General features: G+C 49.5%; 1 protein-coding gene and 1 pseudogene across 1 annotated transcript; both read left to right on the top strand.

Moving 5' to 3' along the window:
- Positions 1-2,772, top strand: part of LOC128331366 (peroxisome biogenesis factor 2-like) — a 78,262-nt pseudogene extending 75,490 nt beyond the window's left edge.
- Positions 2,773-9,220: 6,448 nt separating this feature from the next.
- Positions 9,221-12,716, top strand: FZD8 (frizzled class receptor 8). Its single transcript, XM_053266063.1, has one exon. It carries the CDS (start codon positions 9,944-9,946, stop codon positions 12,059-12,061), a length of 2,118 nt encoding a protein of 705 aa, XP_053122038.1. The 5' UTR covers positions 9,221-9,943; the 3' UTR covers positions 12,062-12,716.
- The last annotated feature ends 7,438 nt before the right edge of the window (positions 12,717-20,154 follow it).

The raw sequence follows: 20,154 nt of genomic DNA, 5'->3' as shown, positions 1-20,154 counted from the left end.
CTGTTTCTGGGGAGGAAGGAATTGAACACATTTAAGCTCTTCATGTGGGGGTGTAACCCCACTCCCCCCAAAATAACATTAAAACAACTGCATGTGTGAACTCTCCAGAAGAAGTTGTGCATTTGATCTGTTAATCTGCTGATCCTTATATGTGCACACACACACAGAGAGTCACACAATAGACTCACAACATTCACACCGCCGCTTGACCACGTGGCTCCATTTTCACCCAGCGCTGGCTTCCCAGCCTCTCGCTGCGTCTCTCTGCCTTTTGAGGCAGGGAAAGGCATTCCTCCCCAGCCAGACTGGAACAGAGGCGCTCTTAAACCCTGCCCATGACCTCCAAGGCCTAGCGGGGGGCTGACCATCCGCTCAAGGGTCACGGAGGCGGACGGGCAGCCCAGCGGCCACTCCCACTCTACCCGCTGCTGCCATGGAGGGGGGAGGCCTGCTCAGGTTCACGTGGCAGCTAAAATACTTGCAAAGATCGGCAGTTTGGTCTTGTAGCAGTGGCAGCAGCAGCGGCAGTGGGATTCGTGGAGGCAGGGAGGCTCACAGCAGCAGTGGCAGGGGAGGCCATGCGGCAGGGGCGATGCAGGCACCCAAATGACCTCGGTGCACCACTGGACTGGAGACCCAGCACTGGCTGAAGCACCTTGCGAATGGAGCTGTGGGGCACCATTTCCACATGTGGCCACCTCCCCTGTGTCGCATGTCAGATGCAGGGGCATGGCTAGGTTGGATAAGGCAGCTCCACCCGGAGTGGCATGAGAGCTCCACCCCCCCCCCCCCCACAATTGGTGAAAACTGCAGGGAGTAGCAGAGGAGTCTGCAGGAAACGTCTTTCAGATGGAGAGGAGAAATGGGTACTTTTGCTCAGGGTCTGGGTTCGAGGGGAGCCCGGTTACTCCCTTTACGTTTCTCATGGCTATCAGTCACTGTTTGCATTGTCTAACATAATGCAACTTTAAAAAGAATTGCACATGTTGTGTCTGGCTGCACATTTTTAAATGTCCTGTGGGAAAGCACATGAAGGAAACGCGATGGATCACACATCCCACACCAGGACCAAGAATCTGTGCACAGGATTGCTACTACATGTTGCATTTATAGGGTGGAGTATGTGGGGGGAGGGAAAGAGAGAGGCAGATGTCCCCTGCTGAGCAAAGAGGCACCTTTTAAAAGTGGTGATTATCTTTCTTTAGCAGAAATATCGACCTATCCATCCCCAGCACAGCATCCCTCCAGTGGCTGTTGCTGGTGTCTATCTTGTGTTTCTTTTTAGATTGTGAGCCCTTTGGGGACAGGGAACCATACAAACCTACTTACTTATATCTATATAAACCTCTTTGGGGACTTTTGTTGAAAAGCGGTATATAAATATAGGTCATATTCATATCCGTTTCCCACCAGATCCCCATGAAATAGTGACCCAGGTGGACCCATGGTCATCTGGCAAGGTATAAGGCAGCCTCTCGTGTTCCTATGGCACCTGGGCTTCAACCAATGGCCTCACAACCACGGGCTGCACATCAGCAGCCTTCAGGGAAGAGAGCACAGCCATCCAAACGCAGGGCACGAAGAAGGTGCCACGGTCTGGGTAGCCCGTAAGCAAAAAGGAGAAAAGTAGTCGAGAAGATTGCCTAGAGGGGACCCAGGGCAAATGCTCACACTATTAAGTTCTACTGGTTTCAAGGGAGGAGTTAACTCAAACGACTGGTTTATTATTCAAAAAGAGCAACGTTTAAAAATAGCTTCAACTTGCCCAACTCAGAGCACCCTTGCTTGGAAGTTTAAGCACAAAGGGACTTCTTGCTTCTAAGTCACGGCGCTTAGGGCAAAACGGTTGAAAAGTCACCTATTTCTCCTTTCTTGAGCATTGTGTGCTGCTAAAGGCAAACCAAATCCAGTCCCCTCATGAGGTTCTCGCTGCGCTGATAGTTTGGGCGTTTCAGAAATCCCGTGTATGCGACCACTGTATTCTCTGCGCTGAAGCGAAGAGTCTTCCATGCCTGCGCACCATTCTTGCTTTGCTTCAGCTCGGCCCTCGGTGTGCTTATTCCCAAGGAAGCCCTCCTTCGCTCCATGGGTCTTGCATGCAGATATGCAGAGTGTGTTGCCCTCCAGGCTCCAGCCCCATCCTAACCACTTGGGAGTAAGCCTCACTCACTGAACGCAATTAGATAGCTCTTCCCCCACCCCGCATCCCACCCCCAAATGAGCAGGCAAAGGACTGCAGCCTCAAATCGGATTGGCAGCGATGGGAGAATGGGAAACGGGGATGCTTTCACGAGGAAACCTGTTCACTCGAGCACTAAAAAGTTCGTGTTCTTCTCCTCCTTTTGAAGCGGTGTAAGCAGCTCATCTGTCAGGTCGCTCCAACGCGTGTTTCCATTCCATCCTCAGGCACGGAGCTCTGAGGGGGCTTGCGCTCTAGCAAATAGGATTGCGACTCGCCGCCTCAGCCTTAAGCAGGAGCCCGAGCGAGGGAGGCCCCCAACAACGCGCGGCGAGCAGGACTTGCAGGCCGGCTCTCTGTGGGTAACTTTGTGCCACGTGGCTCTCTCCATCCGCGTCCTGCTCAAAGGCCGGGAGAGGATCATCAGCCGCCTTGGGAGACTTCCCCTCCGCCTTCCCGGAGCCTTCCGCCGCTGTCTTTCCCGCGCCCCCCGCCCCGAATGCAAGCCTGGCAATCCCCCCAGCCCCCCTCCCGAGCAAGGCGCCCCCGCCCCCCGTCCCCGCTCCCTCTCGCCTCGCCACCCTCTTGGCTGAGTGGAAGGCTTCCTTCCCGAGCTCGCAGTAATTACGGCCGCAGCGTGAGCTCTATACAAGCGCTAAACGAAACAGCAGATCAATTAAAAAATAAACACTCCATTGGAAAAGGAAGACAACCCCCTGGGACGGCCTAACAGGCGCAAATGAACCTGCCAGGCTGCCGGCCCCTTTCTCCGCCTCTGCTCCCGCCCTCCTCGTCCTGCGCGCTTAAGGTGGTTTGGGATGGAAAGAGAAGCGCCGGACTCCGGGAGGGAAGAACGCAGCAACAGGTGGATATATATATGAGAGAGAGAGAGAGAGAGAGAGATTCTTCAGCTTCACCGCTCGGGAACTTTCTTAGTCGATCTATAATTGTCCGCTCCCTCTATACATTCCACACCCTTTCGGGACCAAACTTGGCAAAGTGACTTCCTAGGACCGGGGCGTTGGCGTAGCAAGGTTGGAGTGGGCCGAGAGAGAAGATTTTTAAATGCACCCCGCCCCCCCACTGAAGCTCAGCTCATGAAATAAAGAAATCTTAAATGAGGCTGAATAGTGGTAACAAAAAGCATGGGTGTGTGTGTGTGTGTGTGTGTGTGTGTGTGACCTATGTGCCACAATAGAACATCATCCTAAACTATTTTTTTAAAGGTTTTGTAAATTGTGGATGATGCAAGTCATTTAATGGTACTAGAGAAAGACATGCTGTTCTGGTAGCTCCAAGTCTTAACACTCACATCAGTTTCGGAGGATGAATACAACTGAAGGAAACCCGCGCAGCTGGGGAATCAGTCATGTGACTTGCCTCTGGGGGGCCCTGACAACTGTCTCCCCTTGCCCTATTATAGTTATGCCTCTGCCTAGGACCCTACGAGTAACACAAGGTACCCTGGAACCCCAAGAACTACCTCGCTCAGACAGATAGATATACAATGGAGCAACGGAAATGCTTGACTAACAAGCAGGTTGCCAGTTCAAATCCCCGCTGGTACAATATAGGGCAGCAGCGATATAGGAAGATGCTGAAAGGCATCATCTCATACTGTGCAGGAGGAGGCAATGGTAAACCCCTCCTGTATTCTACCAAAGAAAACCACAGGGCTCTGTGGGCACCAGGAGTCGAAATCGACTTGAGGGCACACTTTACCTTTATATCCACAAAACAGATATGGATGCAAGAACAAAGAGAAACTAGCACCATAAGCCCAAGCAAGGCCAGGTACCAAAAGCTAGTTAATTATATTATTGTTTTGTTATATTTTATTAATTTTATATATACTGTTTTTCAGAGTTCTCAAAACCAGGGGTGCAGACAGAAGGAAAGGTTGTTTGAGGAGCAATTTCTCAAATGTTTTTTGGGGGGATAAAGACGCTTTTGGGGATGGGGAGGCAAATGTTTTTTAGGGCAGGCCTGGGCAAACATGGCCCTCCAGTTGCAGTTCAACAACATCTGGAGGGCCAAAAAAGCCCTTTTTGACATGGGAAAAACACTGTGGAAAAGCTGGCAAACACTGTTTAACAGTTGGGGAGAGGGAAAACACTTTGGGAAGATCACTTTGAGGCTGAAAAGGTAACATTTGAGGGAGTTTTGTAACATGAGGGGTGAATTCCTCAAATGCTGGGGGGGGGTGGTACACCCTTGCTCAGAGCAGCTTGCATTGAAAATAAGATGGTCACATCCCTCCCACCCACCCCACTGTCCCCAAAGGGCTCACTATCAAAAAAGAAACACAAGGTGGACACCGGCAACAGCCACTGGAAACAGAGACACTGTGCTGAAGGACACTTGGTTTCCCCCATAAGGGCCATTGCTTTAAAAGATGCCTCTTTGCCCAGTTAACCAAGGGCAACTGACTTGGAATGGAACTTAAGACCAGTTCTCAATGCATATTACAATGCATATTACACCGCTGGGCTGACCATCTCTTGATGACATGAAGGAGGGAATAGACATCACTGAAAGAATGTGCCTGAATCTGGGAAGGATGGATTAAGGACTACGCAGATTAAGTACGTCTTCCTACAACCAGGAGGAGGCAGAGGTGGGCCTGCTGGGGGTGGGGGTGTGTAGGTAGGGTGGTTCATCCAAACTGCTCTTCTATGGGTGCTTAGCATAACTTGGTATCAGGCAGCTTTATAAATTCATAAGCCCTGCTGGGTGGGTGGGGGGGGGTAGGTAGCAAATCCATCTGTGTCCGGTTCTGGACCCCGCATTTTGAGAATGTTGATAGGTTGATAGGAACAGGTTCAGAAGAGGGCGACAAAAGATGATGAGAGGTCTGGAAACCAAGATCTGTGAGGAACGGCTGGCTATGTGTAGCGTGGAGAGATAATAAGGGGAGAGATTATAGCTGTCTTGAAAATCTGAAGGGCTGTCACTTAGAAGGGGTGGGGGCTTGTTCTCTGTTGCTCCTGAGGGTAGGACTAGAATTAATGGGCTGAAGTTATAAGGAAAGGGATTTAGACTAGATAGTAGGAAGAATTTTCCTAACCGTAAGAGCTGTTTGGCAATGGAACAGCCGGCCTCAAGCAGTACAGTAGTGGGCTTTCCTTTGCTGCAGGTGTTTAGAAGAGGGACAGGCATCTTCCAGGGATTCTGCACCAGTTTCCTGCCCTGAGCAGGGGGCTGGACTAGATGACCTCAAAGGTCCCTTCCAACGATAACATTCTATTCTCTCTCCTGTACATTTTGCTAAATGATTTCTCCCTACCCACCTCCCTTTTGTGGGGGAGGGGGGAACGACAACCCACTCAATCCCAACTTCATCTCTCAGTTTCCAATACTCTAATCCCAAACACCTTTACCTGAGATTAAATTTCTATTGCTTGCTTGATGCTGGGTTTGTTAGTAATAGAGGTCATCCACACAATCAAAAGCTGTGTTCTACCCAGGCTTGGGAGTTGTGTGTGCTTTCAGTTTTTGGTTGTGTGGAAGCAAGGTAAGAGGAAAACCTGGGTAGAAGTGATTGTGTGGAAGCAAAGTTGGAGCTTTTCCTCCTACCTTGCTTCCACACAAACACTTCTACCCAGGTTTTCCCCTGCTAACTGAGCAAAGAGGCACCTTTTAAAAGTGATGATTCTCTTTATTTAGCTGGGGGAGAGCAACTGGCCCTATCCAACCCCAGCACAGCATCCCTCCAGTGGCTGTTGTTGGTGTCTTTCATATGTTTCGTAGACTATGAGCCCTTTGGGGACAGGCAGCCATTTAATTAATTAATTAATTTCTGTATGTAAACTGCTTTGGGGACTTTGGTTGAAAAGCAGTATATAAATACTCATTGTATTCGTATTCCTCTTACCTTGCTTCCACACAACTGAAAACTGGGAGCACACACAGCTCCCAACCCTGGGTAGAACACAGTTTTTGATTGTGTGAATGACCTCATAGGCATACGCTGTCCAGCCCTAATTTATTTTACAATCTTACCACAGGTCTCTGTCAACAAGATAAAGAAAGAGCTGAAGGCTTTGGGATGGAGATTTTTAAAGTATTTTCCTCCTGGACTCTGTTTTCAGGAGGCCAGTTCAGATCAGACATACAACCAGAAATATTGACTCTGTGTTCAAGATTTCCACAGTCCTGAACTCATGTGCACTCATACATAGCTCTTCCTTGGTAAAATGAGGGAATGCAATATTTAAGTTGTAAGGGTAATATTTCTGGTCCTCATGGTTAAGTAGAATATATTTCACATGTGCGTATCTGCATATGTTGTATACTAATTTGGCTGACCCTATTCCCACAAACCCCACAACATCTGTGCAAAGTCTGTGCTTATTTCCTACTTGTTCACAGAGCAAGCAGTGCTAGAAGTACCATAATGTTGCATATGGCAACATTTAAGGTTTAAAGTTCACGTTTCAGTCACTGGTTAAAGGAGATACATAGGAACTTAGGAAGCTGCCATATACTGAGTCAGACCACTGGTCTATCTAGCTCAGTATTGTCTTCACCGACTGGCAGCGGCTTCTCCAAGGTTGCAGGCAGGAATCTCTCTCAGCCCTATCTTGGAGAAGCCAGGGAAGGAACTTGAAACTTTCTGCTCTTCCCAGAACGGATCCATCCCGAGGGGAATATCTTACAGTGCTCACACTTCTAGTCTCCCATTCATATGCAACCAGGGCAGACCCTGCTTAGCTAAGGGGAAAAGTCATGCTCGCTACCACAATACCAGCTACTGGGTAGCAAGACTAGGGAAAGACTTTGCCCACGGCCTTGGAGAGCTAAACCCCTCATATTTATTTATAGCTGAAGAAGAGCTCAAGTCTCCTAGGTAGAAGAGCAGCACAAAACCAGACCAGCGTTGACTTACATGGCTCTCAAAATGTGGAATGGGAAGAGAACCAGTGATGGGAAGAGTCACTTTCTCTGATCCTGGAGCTTTTCAGCAACTGGAGGAAGCAATTGAACCTTAGTTCATTGGGGTCAACACCTGGAGCAGCCAGGAAGGCCCATTATCACCTCCTCATCCTCCTGCTATGTCCCTGCCCACCTGTGTGGATAGAGCAGCTGTCCAATCTAAAGTTCACCTGCGGAGAAGGTAAGGGGATCACTCTTGCTGACATCATTTTAATAACTCCTTTCTATCCAGCTTACAAGATCTGGTGGCGGAAGGAGCTCTACTTGCCGACACCAGCTGAAGCCCCATTGCCATGCACACAGGACAGGGCCTTCTCAGTGGTTGCCCCCAGGCCGTAAAACCTCATCCTTGTGGAGGCACACTCCCTCCCTTCATAGCTGCTTTCTTTATCCAAGCTTTTGGGCCCTGAGAAGACTGTGCTGGTCTCTTTTTTTTACCCTGGTCTTGTGCTTCTCTTTTCAGCCTGCATATTTTCTTGTTGTTTTAAAGGTGTTTAACAACAACAACAACAAAATTATATACCGCTTTAACTGTTTAACTGTTGCTCATTCTGTCAACCCCAGCCCAGCATCCCTACAGTCAGTGTTTACTTTGTGTTTCTTTTTAGATTGTGAGCCCTCTGGGGGCAAAGCACCATTTTCATACTGTTGTTCTTTTTCTATGTAAACTGCTTGCAGAACTTCTCTTGAGAAAATCAATATATGAATAATCGTGTTTTAATTAACTGTCAGAAGCTGCCTTAGGTTCTGTAAGAAAAGCAGCCTAAAAATACAAAAATCTCCATCATCATAATAATAAAAAAATTCCCTCCAGCCCTTGTTCTGAATGTGCTGTGGGGAGAGGGATGGGGTGGGATGCACATGAATACACAACAAGATCTCTGCATGCTCATCAGCCAATCAGACGGGTGATTATTGGCACATGGGAAAATATAGTGCAAGTTTAGGAGGGGTGGGTCTTGAGTTCAAAATGTTTGGGAAACATCGTCTCATAAGAAAGTTCAATCAAAGTAAATGGGAGGGACTCACTTCCATCTACTGTGTTTTTCATGGGAGTGCATGAAATATTTGTCCCCTGTGGGATACTGTCGACGTGAACATGGAGGGAAATGTAAAGAAAAATATATGAACCTGACAGTGCTTTACAGAGAAGGAACAAAAAGTGAGGTCTCTGCCCCAAAGAGACCCCTAAAATGTGACACAGAGGAGGCAATAGAGGAAGAGGAGGGTGGAGGTTAGGGTAAAGGAATATGCATTCACTGACATACGCTTCAGTAGGAGAGATTAGGACTAGGGGATTGTGCCAAAGTCTTCATGAAAAAGGTGGTTTGGGGAGAGGAATTTGGAAGAAGAGACAGAAACAGCATCTGGTAAGTCCTCTGCAAGGGAAGGCTGCAAAAATTACATCTACTGCACATAACAATGAAACTCGCATAGCAAAGCTATTAGCAGAAGTCCTCAATTATTCTAATCGCCTAGCTTCCCCATTTGAACTAGAAGACCATAACCCCAGTAATAATTCGAAAATAGTGCCTGAAATACATGGTATACCGCATAGGGTTGCGAAATTTTGCCCCAGTTGACACCGGAAACGTATCTGCAATTAAAAGCAAGCACCTGAGGAAGCCCCCATCCGAAATACTTCAGTCTACTTCCCCCAGAAATAATTTTTAAAATGCAATATATATAAAACGGGACACAAAATTTGCTGGATGATAATTTATTTATTATTATAAACAAAAGCGTTCGGCTGTACCAGCAGCAGAAAAAGCCATTGTCCGGAAGGTGAAAATGGGCATCTGGCTGGAGAATCGCTTGAACAGAAGAATTTTTGTAACTTACCTGCCAACGTGTTAAGTGAGCCATTTACACCTTTAAAAAAAAAAAAAAAAAGGAAAGAGCCATCGACTCTTAAAGGGCCAGGCGCGCCACTCTCCTTCCAGCCGGGGTGCAAAGCGGGATCCACCTTAAGCGAGGAGGCTTTCTTGGGGTCCCCGCTCCCCGCCCGGAGCCCTCGTGATAGGTAGCTGGGACAGGCGAGGCGGGGACTGGCAGCCTTCAGTATAAATATTCCTGAGAGCGCGGCGACCGGATTGGCGCTGCTGGAACTGGAGAGGGAGAAGTTGTGCCAAAGGGACCGTGGTGGTTGGTGCCGCTGCTGCCGCCGCCCGCGAAACAGCTCAGGTAGACGAGCTTCAGGAGCGCGCTGCAAACTCGCCGCGGCTCAGAGGCTCTGCAGGAACAGTGGTCCGCACGCTTGGGAGTCGGACGGCGCCCGGCGCCGCTACCAAGGCACCCGATCGGCTCAGGGTGCCTGCCCCGGGCCAGCCTGGAGCGCTTCAGGCCGCCACCTCGCCAGCGGCTCCCGGGATCCTCAGCCATCTTGACACCGCGCTGCTGGGGGAAAGTTGAGGGAAGCCGGCCAGAAGCAGCGGCGGCAGCGCCGGACCCCACGCCTCCCGACAGCGCCGAGAAGGAAGAGATGAGCGCGGGACGGCTGGACGCGGACTGAGCCGAACGAGAGAGCCGGGAAGATTCGGAGCTGAGGAGCCGCCGCCGCTTCCCCGGTCTCCTTCCCGGGCCAGAGCCAGGACTTGCTTCGAGGGAGGGAGGCAGGCAGCGGTCTGGAGGCGAACGGGGGCTCTGGAGCGTGGAGAGGTGGCGGCAGCGGCAGCAGCGCACTCCGGCACGGAGCTCGTCTTAGCAGCGGGGGTGCCCGGAGGAGGAGGACCAACGTGGCTGGCTGCTTCCCTGCCGGAGGAGTCTGCCGGGACGCGCCGCCGCCAGGGCTGCTGCCGCTGCTGCTCCTCCTCTTCCCCCCCGCCGAGCATGGAGCGGAGTTACCTGTTGGCCATGGCTTTCCTCCCGCTCTTGCTGCCCGCTTGGTCCCCGCCGCAGCGCTCTAGCTACGCCGCCTCGGCCGCTTCTGCTGTAGCCGCCGCTGCCGCCGCTTCGTCGTCCTCGTCGTCGTCGTCCTCCTCGTCTTCTTCAGCAGCCTCTGCCTCCGCCGCCTCCTCGGCCAAGGAGCTATCGTGCCAGGAGATCACGGTGCCGCTGTGCAAAGGCATCGGCTACAACTACACCTACATGCCCAACCAGTTCAACCACGACACGCAGGACGAAGCGGGGCTGGAGGTGCACCAGTTCTGGCCCTTGGTGGAGATCCAGTGCTCGGCCGACCTGCGCTTCTTCCTGTGCAGCATGTACACGCCCATCTGCCTGGAGGACTACAAGAAGCCGCTGCCGCCCTGCCGCAGCGTGTGCGAGCGGGCCAAGGCCGGCTGCGCGCCGCTCATGCGCCAGTACGGCTTCGCCTGGCCCGACCGCATGCGCTGCGACCGCTTGCCCGAGCAGGGCAACCCGGACACGCTCTGCATGGACTACAACCGCACCGATCTCACCACCGCCGCGCCGCCGCCGCCGCAGCCCAAGCCCCCGCACCGCAAGCCTGGGGGAGCCGGAGCGGCCAGGATCCCCGGCGCCGCAGTGCCACCTCCGGTCGCCGAGCCACCTCTGCGCAAGGCCCACCCACCGGCGCCCTGCGAGCCGGGCTGCCAGTGCCGGGCGCCCATGGTGTCCGTGTCCAGCGAGCGCCACCCGCTCTACAACCGGGTCAAGACGGGCCAGATCGCCAACTGCGCCCTGCCCTGCCACAACCCTTATTTCAGCCCGGACGAGCGCGCCTTCACCGCCTTCTGGATCGGCTTGTGGTCCATCCTCTGCTTCATCTCCACCTTCGCCACCGTCTCCACTTTCCTCATCGACATGGAGCGCTTCAAGTACCCGGAGCGGCCCATCATCTTCCTGGCTGCCTGCTACCTCTTCGTCTCGCTGGGCTACCTGGTGCGCCTGGTGGCGGGACACGAGAAAGTGGCTTGCAGCGGTGGCGCAGCCGCGGCGGCGGGAGCAGGGCCGGCGGGCACCGCTGGGGGCGCTGCAGGGGCAGCGGTGGCGGCCGCGGCTGTCGGAGGGCGCGGGGCGGCCGGGAGCGCGGCCGAGCTGCAGCCCGAGCTGGCCGTGGCTGAGCACGTGCGCTACGAGAGCACCGGCCCTGCCTTGTGCACGGTGGTCTTCCTGCTGGTGTACTTCTTCGGCATGGCCGGCTCCATCTGGTGGGTCATCCTCTCCCTCACCTGGTTCCTGGCTGCCGGCATGAAGTGGGGCAACGAGGCCATCGCGGGCTATGCGCAGTACTTCCACCTGGCGGCCTGGCTGCTGCCCAGCGTCAAATCCATCGCCGTGCTGGCCCTCAGCTCGGTGGACGGGGACCCCGTGGCTGGCATCTGCTATGTGGGCAACCAGAGCCTGGAGAACCTGCGGGGCTTCGTGCTGGCCCCCTTGCTCATCTACCTGGCCATCGGCTCCATGTTCCTGCTGGCCGGCTTTGTGTCCCTCTTCCGCATCCGGAGCGTCATCAAGCAGCAAGGGGGCCCCACCAAGACGCACAAGCTGGAGAAGCTCATGATCCGCCTGGGCCTCTTCACGGTGCTCTACACGGTGCCCGCGGCCAGCGTGGTGGCTTGCCTCTTCTACGAGCAGCACAACCGCCCCCGCTGGGAGGCCACGCACAACTGCCCCTGCCTGCGGGACCAGCAGCCCGACCAGGCCCGCCGCCCGGACTACGCGGTCTTCATGCTCAAGTACTTCATGTGCCTGGTGGTGGGCATCACCTCCGGCGTGTGGGTCTGGTCCGGGAAGACGCTGGAGTCCTGGAAGGCACTTTGCACCCGTTGCTGCTGGGCCAGCAAGGGGACGGCGGCCGCCGCGGCTGGCAGCATCGGGGCGGGAGGCGGAGGCGGAGGGGGCCTGGTGACTGCTGCCGCGGTGGGAGGCCTGGGCGGCGGAGGGGGCTCCATGTACAGTGATGTCAGCACCGGCCTAACGTGGAGATCGGGCACCGCCAGCTCCGTTTCATACCCGAAACAGATGCCCCTGTCCCAAGTGTGAAGGCGGGGGGAGGGAGATGGGGGTGCAGCTAACTCTACCGCCCCCTCCCTTTCCCTGATGGACTTCCTCATGGCCTCCCCACTCGCAGGACAATGGGGAGGACCACAAGTGCCAACTCCCGCCGCCCCTTTCCCGCTCCTTGCCGTAGGTAGGAGGGAACCGCAAACTCCAAGGCACCAGCTTTTCTTGTTGATCGGAGGAGTGGAAGTGTGACAAGGCCAGGCCTGTAGAAGTGGCTCCTTGGACTGGCACAAGAGACCCTTCGTGGTATGGGGCTCTTAGACTTGCTCTCTCTTCTTCCTTCCCTCCAACTGGGAGGCAACATCAAAAATAGCTGCCTGATAGGACTGCAGGGTTTGGGACTCAAGACTCTATAAAAAAAAACACCAACAAAAACTGGCAGATGCCTTAAACACATTCAAACCATGTCTTAATTATACACCCCAAATAAATACGGGTTTCTTATGTTAAAGGATGTATTTATATAATTATTTGGTACCTTGTACAAAATGTGTAAGATATGTATATACTCCAAATGCTATACAGTCTGTACATTTTTTTTGTATAAAAAAAATTTAGAGGCTTACCACCACCGCTCTCTTCCAAGAGCAAATATTTGAGTATTCTATTTTGTCAATAAAATAACAAGAAGTGATTTGTTTGGGAAGAGAAGGCTTCCCTGTTACTGTCCTCCTTTATTCTTTTGGTTCATGCTTGAGAAGTGTGAGATTTGGTGTGTAATGCTGGAGCACAGTTACTAGCTGTGGAAAAATCCACTAGAGACTTCAGTGGGGTGGGGTTTGTACCTTCAGAACTTGTCAAAAAGTGTCCCTAGAGCTACTTGTTGAATACCGGTCTTGGGCTGCAGTTTTGCCTGGTATAGTCCAACCTGAAATCAATTCAGTCTACAGGAGAATAGCATAGTTAGGAACATAGGAAGTTGCCATATACTGAGTCAGACCATTGGTCTATCTCACTCAGTATTGCCGTCACAGACTGGCAGCAGCTTCTCCAAGGTTGCAGGCAGGAATCTCTCTCAGCCCTATCTTGGAGATGCCAGGGAGGGAACTTGGAACCTTCTGCTCTTCCCAGAGCAGCTCCATCCCCTGAGGGGAATATCTTACAGTGCTCACTCTTCTAGTCTCCCATTCATATGCAACCAGGGTGGACCCTGCTTAGCTATGGGGACAAGTCATGCTTGCTACCGCAAGACCAGCTCTCCTCTCCGTTGAACAAATATAATGAGTTGTGATATTTTAACAGCTAAACAGCAATGCTCCAGCAAGTAAATTAAAAAGGGATTGCCAAGTTACTATTGCACTTCCTTCCCTCCACCCCTTTTCCATTTTCCAAGGTTGTCATCCAAATTGCTTTTTCCCCATAGACCTAAATGAGACTCCTTTAGAACAAGTGCTTTGAAGAACTGCAGCCTGAACTGTGAGTCGCCATATCTCTTTAAGCTGTGGGCCTTCCTATGAAAGATAAACAAGGAAAGGGCATTAATCTCCCACATGTTTTGTTATGACTTCTGCCAAATGAATGTTGCTTCAGGAATGCAGGAGACCTACATGCTACATTTCGTGTGTGGTGTTCATGCTTGTTTTGGTAAGCACCTGCTTCTTCAGCAGGCTGAGGCAGAAATGTGAACGCTGTTTTATGATAGAAATGTAAGCTGTGAATTGTCAGGGTTTGTGATTCTTTTTTTAAAAAATGCACTTAGAGATGGTGTGATCTTAACCTTTCATACTTGGGTACATCAAATATCTCCCTCCTGGGAGACTGAGATTGTCCTTCTGTCAGGGCTAAAGCTAATTGATTGGAGTTGGAGGCCACAGAATTAACAGAGTGCTTTAGAAAACGGTTGAACTTTTTACCTGTCTACCCAATCACTCCGGATATCTCTCCTTTTTAAGAGGAACTAAATGTATAGGGTTAATCTATAGGGATCTCATTTCTTTTGAGACTGGCAAAAACTTTGATCTTTTCTCTTCTGTAAATGTGATGTATGTATAGGGTGTGTGTGTGTGTGTGTGTGTGTGTGTGTGTACACACACACACACATATTCTCCTACTCAGTTTCTTTTGTTGCAGACCAATTGGCCACTGTGGACTCTCAAAGTTCTTCAATTAAAAGAATGTGGAACCTTTTTAAGGGAGCCTTGTAACAGTTAGTGAACACCAGAGGAAAAGGGGACAGAGCCTTTCAAACAGCTTTTCCCGGCATTGTTAGCTAGACTGCAGGCAGTAAGGCCCAAGGTTAGAGTATGATGGGGAAGGGGGAGAACAGAACCCGTGAATGCTCTACAGGTGGTCTACTTACAAATGCCTCCGTTTAAAACATTTCGGTCTGCAGAACAATTGTATTTCACAGCTTTTCTCTTTGGCAACTAATTGCACCAAAGTACTCCTATTATAAACCAGAAGGGGTGTGTGTGTGTGTGTGTGTTTAAAGTCTTTACTGCTTGAAATCTTGGCACAATCCTGCATCTTTGTTTTTTTGTTTAAAAAAATAGGTTTCAGAGTATCAAAAGCTCTGAATTTACATATATATTTTAGGCACAGTATTAGATATGATGTTTGTCATACTTTTATGCCTGCTAGATCTGTCAGATTTGCAGTCATTTAAAAGCACTTGATTAGATTGCCTATTAGCAATCAAAAGAAAAGTCCTAGGAGTAGCTTGTCCCAGGGGTCTTGGCAGCCGTTTCGTTTAATGATATAACCATAAGTTGAAGGAGGAGAGGGAAGCCCACTCAGTTGACCCAGGTATGTGGTATTTGGTGTGTTTGTGTATGCCCCACTACCACCAAACAGACCCACAAACACTAGAAACAAGTCATTATGGAAAGTTATAAAAGCATTTCAATTGGGAAGTGGGTTTCCTTTTTGTGTTCTCTTCTGTCCAAGAAGAGGTTGGATAGAATCTTGGCTCTTGAGTGATTTCAGCTGCTCTGCTGAAGCAGGACCCAACCTGCTGAGGTAAAACAGCCCAGTCAGCAGAAAGTGGGAGAGGGAGGCTGTTTGCTTTGACTTGTCAAGGCAATAAGTAGCTTTCTAGCAATTAAAATCACTCAGCAAAACACTTCTGCTCTTTCCAAGGTGAATTCTTCCAATGCACAAATATAGGTTTTGCGGGCTGAGAAATGAGCAGTGGCTTCATGAATACCAGAGTGGTTCTTTAGTACATCGGAGGACCAAACCCAATGTTTCTTTTTGGATACACTCTGTAGCGTCAAGCTAGCTGGTTCAGTAGTGCAAAGTGTTAAAGTGGGCTATTTTTACCTCACAGGCTGGGTCTCCATGCAGCAGAATGGAGTCCATGCAGCAGAATGGAGTCCTAAAAGTTCTGAGGTGGCTACAGGTGGTTAAGGGAGTTAAGGGAGGAATCAAATTTTAGAAATGTTTTATAAATCCCTATAAGGAGAAAACTAACTACCGGGAGAGAGCTGGGCTGCAACCTTTCTTCCCGATGTGCTACTTTTCTACTTGCAGGAGTTTTTGTATAGAACATTAAAAAATTGCACCTCTTACCTCCAGTCTGAAGCAGTACAGTTGGGTGACCCAGGCCTTATATGCAATTTTGTATGTTACAGTTTAAAGCTAAGGTAAAGTTGTGCTGTTGAGTCAAAACTCTTGGAGACCACAGACCCCTGTGGTTTTCTTTGGTAGAATACAGGACGGGTTTACTATCGCCCTCTCCCACACAATATGAGATTATGCCTTTCAATATCTTCCTATATTGCTGCTGCCCGATATAGGTGTTTCCCATAGTCTGGGAAACATACCAGTGGGGATTCGAACCAGCAACCTCTTGCTTCCTGGGCAAGTTACTTTCCCACTGTGCCATTAGGTGCTATGTTACAGTTTAAAGTATAGTGTTACAGTTTAAAGTATAGTGTGCCATCAAGTCGATTTCGACTCCTGGCGACCACAGAGCTCTGTAGTTTTCTTTTGGTAGAATACAGGAGGGGCTACCATTGCCGCCTTCCGCACAGTATGAGAAGATGCCTTTCAGCATCTTCTTATATCACTGCTGCTCGATATAGTACCAGCAGAGATTCAAACCAGCAACCTTCTGCTTGTTAGTCAAGCTTTTCCCTGCTGCGCCACTTAAGGTGACATGTTACAGTTTAGTAGGTCCATAACATATGCCCTGGAACATGGGAGACAGATTTTTTTCCCCTATGCACATGCAAGAGGGAGCCCTAATTAAATAAACTGGCTCATCGTGTGCATGGTGCTGTATAAAGTACAATGGACTAGTGCCTGCCCCAAGTAGCTTGCAAGTAGCTTCTCCATCACAGGATAAACAGAGAAATTGGAAGGAAACAAATGGATAAATGGGAATGTGTGTTTATTTCAGCTACAGGTACTTAGGTTTTGGTAGGAACTAGGAAGTTGAGCTAAAGGTAGGTTTTGGGGATGAATTTTTAAGAGGTGGCATCACAGGTGTTCTGGGAGGCAGTCTGAGGCAGGGAAGGAGAAAGTTGAGAGTATTTTGAGGAGACATTTGGGAAGATAAGGTTGGTGCAACTGAAGGTCACGGGCAGAGAACTGCAGCTTTCCTGACATGTGAAAAAAAGCATTTGGTATTTGTGGCCTTTACAGATGCTCTAAGGTTTTAGGGTCCAAAACTAGCTGTTTGTTTGCTTTATTCCCCTTGGAAGGCAGCTGGAGCTAAGCCACAGTGCGTATGGAACAGGACTGAAGGAACCCATTGGAAATAGAATACATTTGTGGCACTCCTGGGGAACTTTCCTGACATTTCCTCATGAGACCCAGTGTAGTGTAGAGGTTAGCGTGCTGGACTAGGACTGGGGCGACCCGAATTCAAATCCCCATTCAGCCATAATACTTGCTGGGTGACTCTGGGCCAGTCACTTCTCTCTCAGCCTAACCTACTTCACAGGGTTGTTGTGAGGACAAGCTTAATTATGTAGTAAACCGCTCTGGGCTCTTTGGAGGAAGAGCAGGATATAAAAAATTATTATTAATAATAATAACAACAACAACAATACTGATAATAAAATCCAGCCATCCCAGGTCCTTGGGAAGGACTCGATGTCTGGATAAAACAAACCAGTCAATAACACCTGCCTGACTGTGTAAACAAGAAATAATTTAAAACAGTGGTAAAACTAGATCTCCATACCAAACTAATATCCTTTAAGATGGGGCTGCACAACTTTGGCCCTCCAGCTGTTTTTGGACTACAACTCCCATCATCCCCAGCCTCAGTGGCCCAATAGTCAGGGGTGATGGAGTTGTAGTCCAACATCTGCAGGAGGGTTGACATTGTGCAGCCCTGCCCTAAGATGCCACAACAACCTGGATGCTTTCACTGTATGTCACATTATACACACATACACACACCCCAAAAGTGTTCCTGGTCACATCACTGAAGTGTTCAAATTAAACTTTAGTGACAAGCTGCAAATACACCTAAAAATAACAGAATTTTCAAAGTTCAGGGAGATGACTGTAGAAGAAGAGAAACACCCGTCATGAAGAGTTGGGCAATAGCACCACTCTCTGGGCAAATCGGACATTAGAACAAACTTGAACAGTCTGCTCCTTACAAAATCTATGCAAGCGATGATGCTTTTAAGGCTGCCTTGTGCAAGATACATGGCACTGTAGGAAATAATCAAATTTAGTCCTGCTTCCTGTGCTCAACCAGTCAGATCCTCCTTTAAAAATCCACAAGCCAGGTTCTAAAGACAAATACTTCTCCCCTGCTATTACCACCACTCTGAAACTCCCCGGTCCTAGTCCAGCACTCTAACCACTACACAAAATGGCTCTGCCTTTGGAGGGAGAGGGCCAGAGGTACACCTAGGTAATTTTGGAACCTGCACCTTAAGGCCTTTGGAGGATTCCCCCCTCCCCTGCAAATTAAGCATCATCATGCTCCACTGGGCTACTACGCCACCCAGGTCAGAACTGAGAGGATTTGGGGGGCCCAGGGGCTGTGGAGGCCCTGGTCCTTGGCTCCGAAGTCCAGGGGTAAGAGCACCTCTGAAGAGGGCAGACATGTTTTGTGGTAGCTAACTTTATTAACATTCTATTTATTAAACCTAACTAACCCAACTAATATCAGGCAGTATATAAATATGATAAATAAATGGACTAACAAATTTGCAGAATGGAGCATGTGGTTGCTCCGGAGACCAAAGAAGTATCATGAAGGTTTTCGTATAATGTAGATGATAAGAGGGTGAAAGGCACAAACATTGCAGATGGAGTGTCAAAACTACAATTTATTCAAAGCAAACCAATACATATCTGTCTGCAAAAAAACAAAAAACAAAACCCAGAAAAACCAACCAACTTGCTAGCCTGTGGAAAAGTTGCTACGCCTTTAAGAAAAAATTGCCTAGAGAACAGGAAGCATCTTAAATTCTTCTGCCTCGATGGTGAAAAGGCACAGAACCATTTGTGGTCTCTCTGCTGGCACAAAAGATGAAATCCATCAACTAGCTGAAGATTTTTGCTTTTATGCAGCACTCATATAGACATAATTTAGATGTTTAACCTACCCTATTTCAGTTATAATATTCGAAATAAAGCACAATATATAAATAAGCTATGTAAAATATTATAAGTCATTAAAAATACTGCCAAAATCCTTTGCTCAGCCATAGCAACAATCCTTGGCAAAATAAAAATATCTCTACCTTCTATGCACATAAGAGTTATACTTTAAAACCCTTATCCCCAAAGTTGTCTTAAAAGATATTAAACTCTGCCCAGCAACATCTGCCAATACAAACTATATTTGACTGCAGACAAAGGACCTATCTCTGTTTCAGCCCCTCCTCTCCAGACTATCTATATCTATAGCTTTCTCTTTAAAGAAGGGTATTGGTTTCAGTCACAGTGACTCCAGTTACAGTGAAGTAATGCACACATGAACACCCTCCAAAATAGTGAAAACTCTTGACACACAATGGCAGATTTATGCCACATTTAAGGGCAGAACAATGCCCACAAGCAGCTGATGCCAAAAATCGCATTCCTCTGTCAAGTTCTCTCACCACAATAGAAGGGATACTTTATCCCAGCTAAATTGTTATTCAAGCTGGCTACTATCTATCTATCTATCTATCTAATTCTCTAAGAGGTACCTGTGGCTAATCTCGTGCATGGCAGCTCTCACGAGAGTTCAGGGGCAGAAGCACCTTATTGGGCAGTGGGGATTCCATATGCAGATAGTGGGGAGGAGCCTGTGAGAGCGGAAGCACATTGTGATTGGGCAGTGGGGAATTCCATATGCAAATAGGGAGGAGGCACTTGTGGTGGTTAAGGTCAGTTGGAATGCAACTGTTACTGGTCGGAAGATGTTCTTGTTTGTAGAGGAGAGGAATCTATCTATCTATCTAAAATGATAGTGGGCAGGGCTCTGTGAAGAGAGGGGTCATGTGGGAGGAAAGAGCCCCTTCAGGAGAAGGAGGCTGCTGTTGTGTGGATTAGATGAGGAAACAAGACAAGACGAACAAGATTTGTTAACTCAGGAAGGGAGAGAGAGAGAGGTGGGGAGAGAAGACGGGAGGGGAAGAAAGATAGAGGGGAAGAGCGAGTGGAGGAGAGAGAAAGAGAGAGAAAAGGAAGGGCAAGGGATGGGCCCGAGTCTGTCAGCGACCTGAGGGGAACAAGCAGCTATGGTGGCGGCGGCAGTGAGGAAGGGCCTGGTCACCTACTGCCACTGCTTCTGTGGGGAGGAGGAGGAGAAGGGCTCGGGTCTCTGGGGATAGGGGGCTGCAGCTTGGCCAATAGGCACCAGCAACTCTTCAGCCAGGACCAAGAGGGGTGAGGGGGATGGCAGCAACGGGATGGAGGAGGAGGAGGAGCAGGAGTGCAGCTCAGGTGAGAGTGGAGAGATCTCTGAGCTGGGCGGGGCTGTGGCAGGGGGTGAGGGGAGCAATCAAGTACTAGCATGCAGATGCTCTGCGCGGGTTAAGCTAGTTTTATTTTATTTTATTTATTTTTACATTTATATCCCGCTCTTCCTCCAATGAGCCTAGAGCGTGTTATGTTTATCTTCACAACAACTCTGTGAGGTAGGTTAGGCTGAGAGATAGGTGACTGTCCCA

Source organism: Hemicordylus capensis, chromosome 6, assembly GCF_027244095.1.
Source record: "Hemicordylus capensis ecotype Gifberg chromosome 6, rHemCap1.1.pri, whole genome shotgun sequence".
NCBI lineage: Eukaryota > Metazoa > Chordata > Lepidosauria > Squamata > Cordylidae > Hemicordylus > Hemicordylus capensis.
Note: the sequence above shows the minus strand (reverse complement) of the source record. Positions and strands in the feature narration are given on the sequence as shown.

Bases quoted from the DNA above. Each gene is read 5' to 3' on its own strand.
- FZD8 (XM_053266063.1), top strand. From the start codon at position 9,944: ATGGAGCGGAGTTACCTGTTGGCCATGGCTTTCCTCCCGCTCTTGCTG.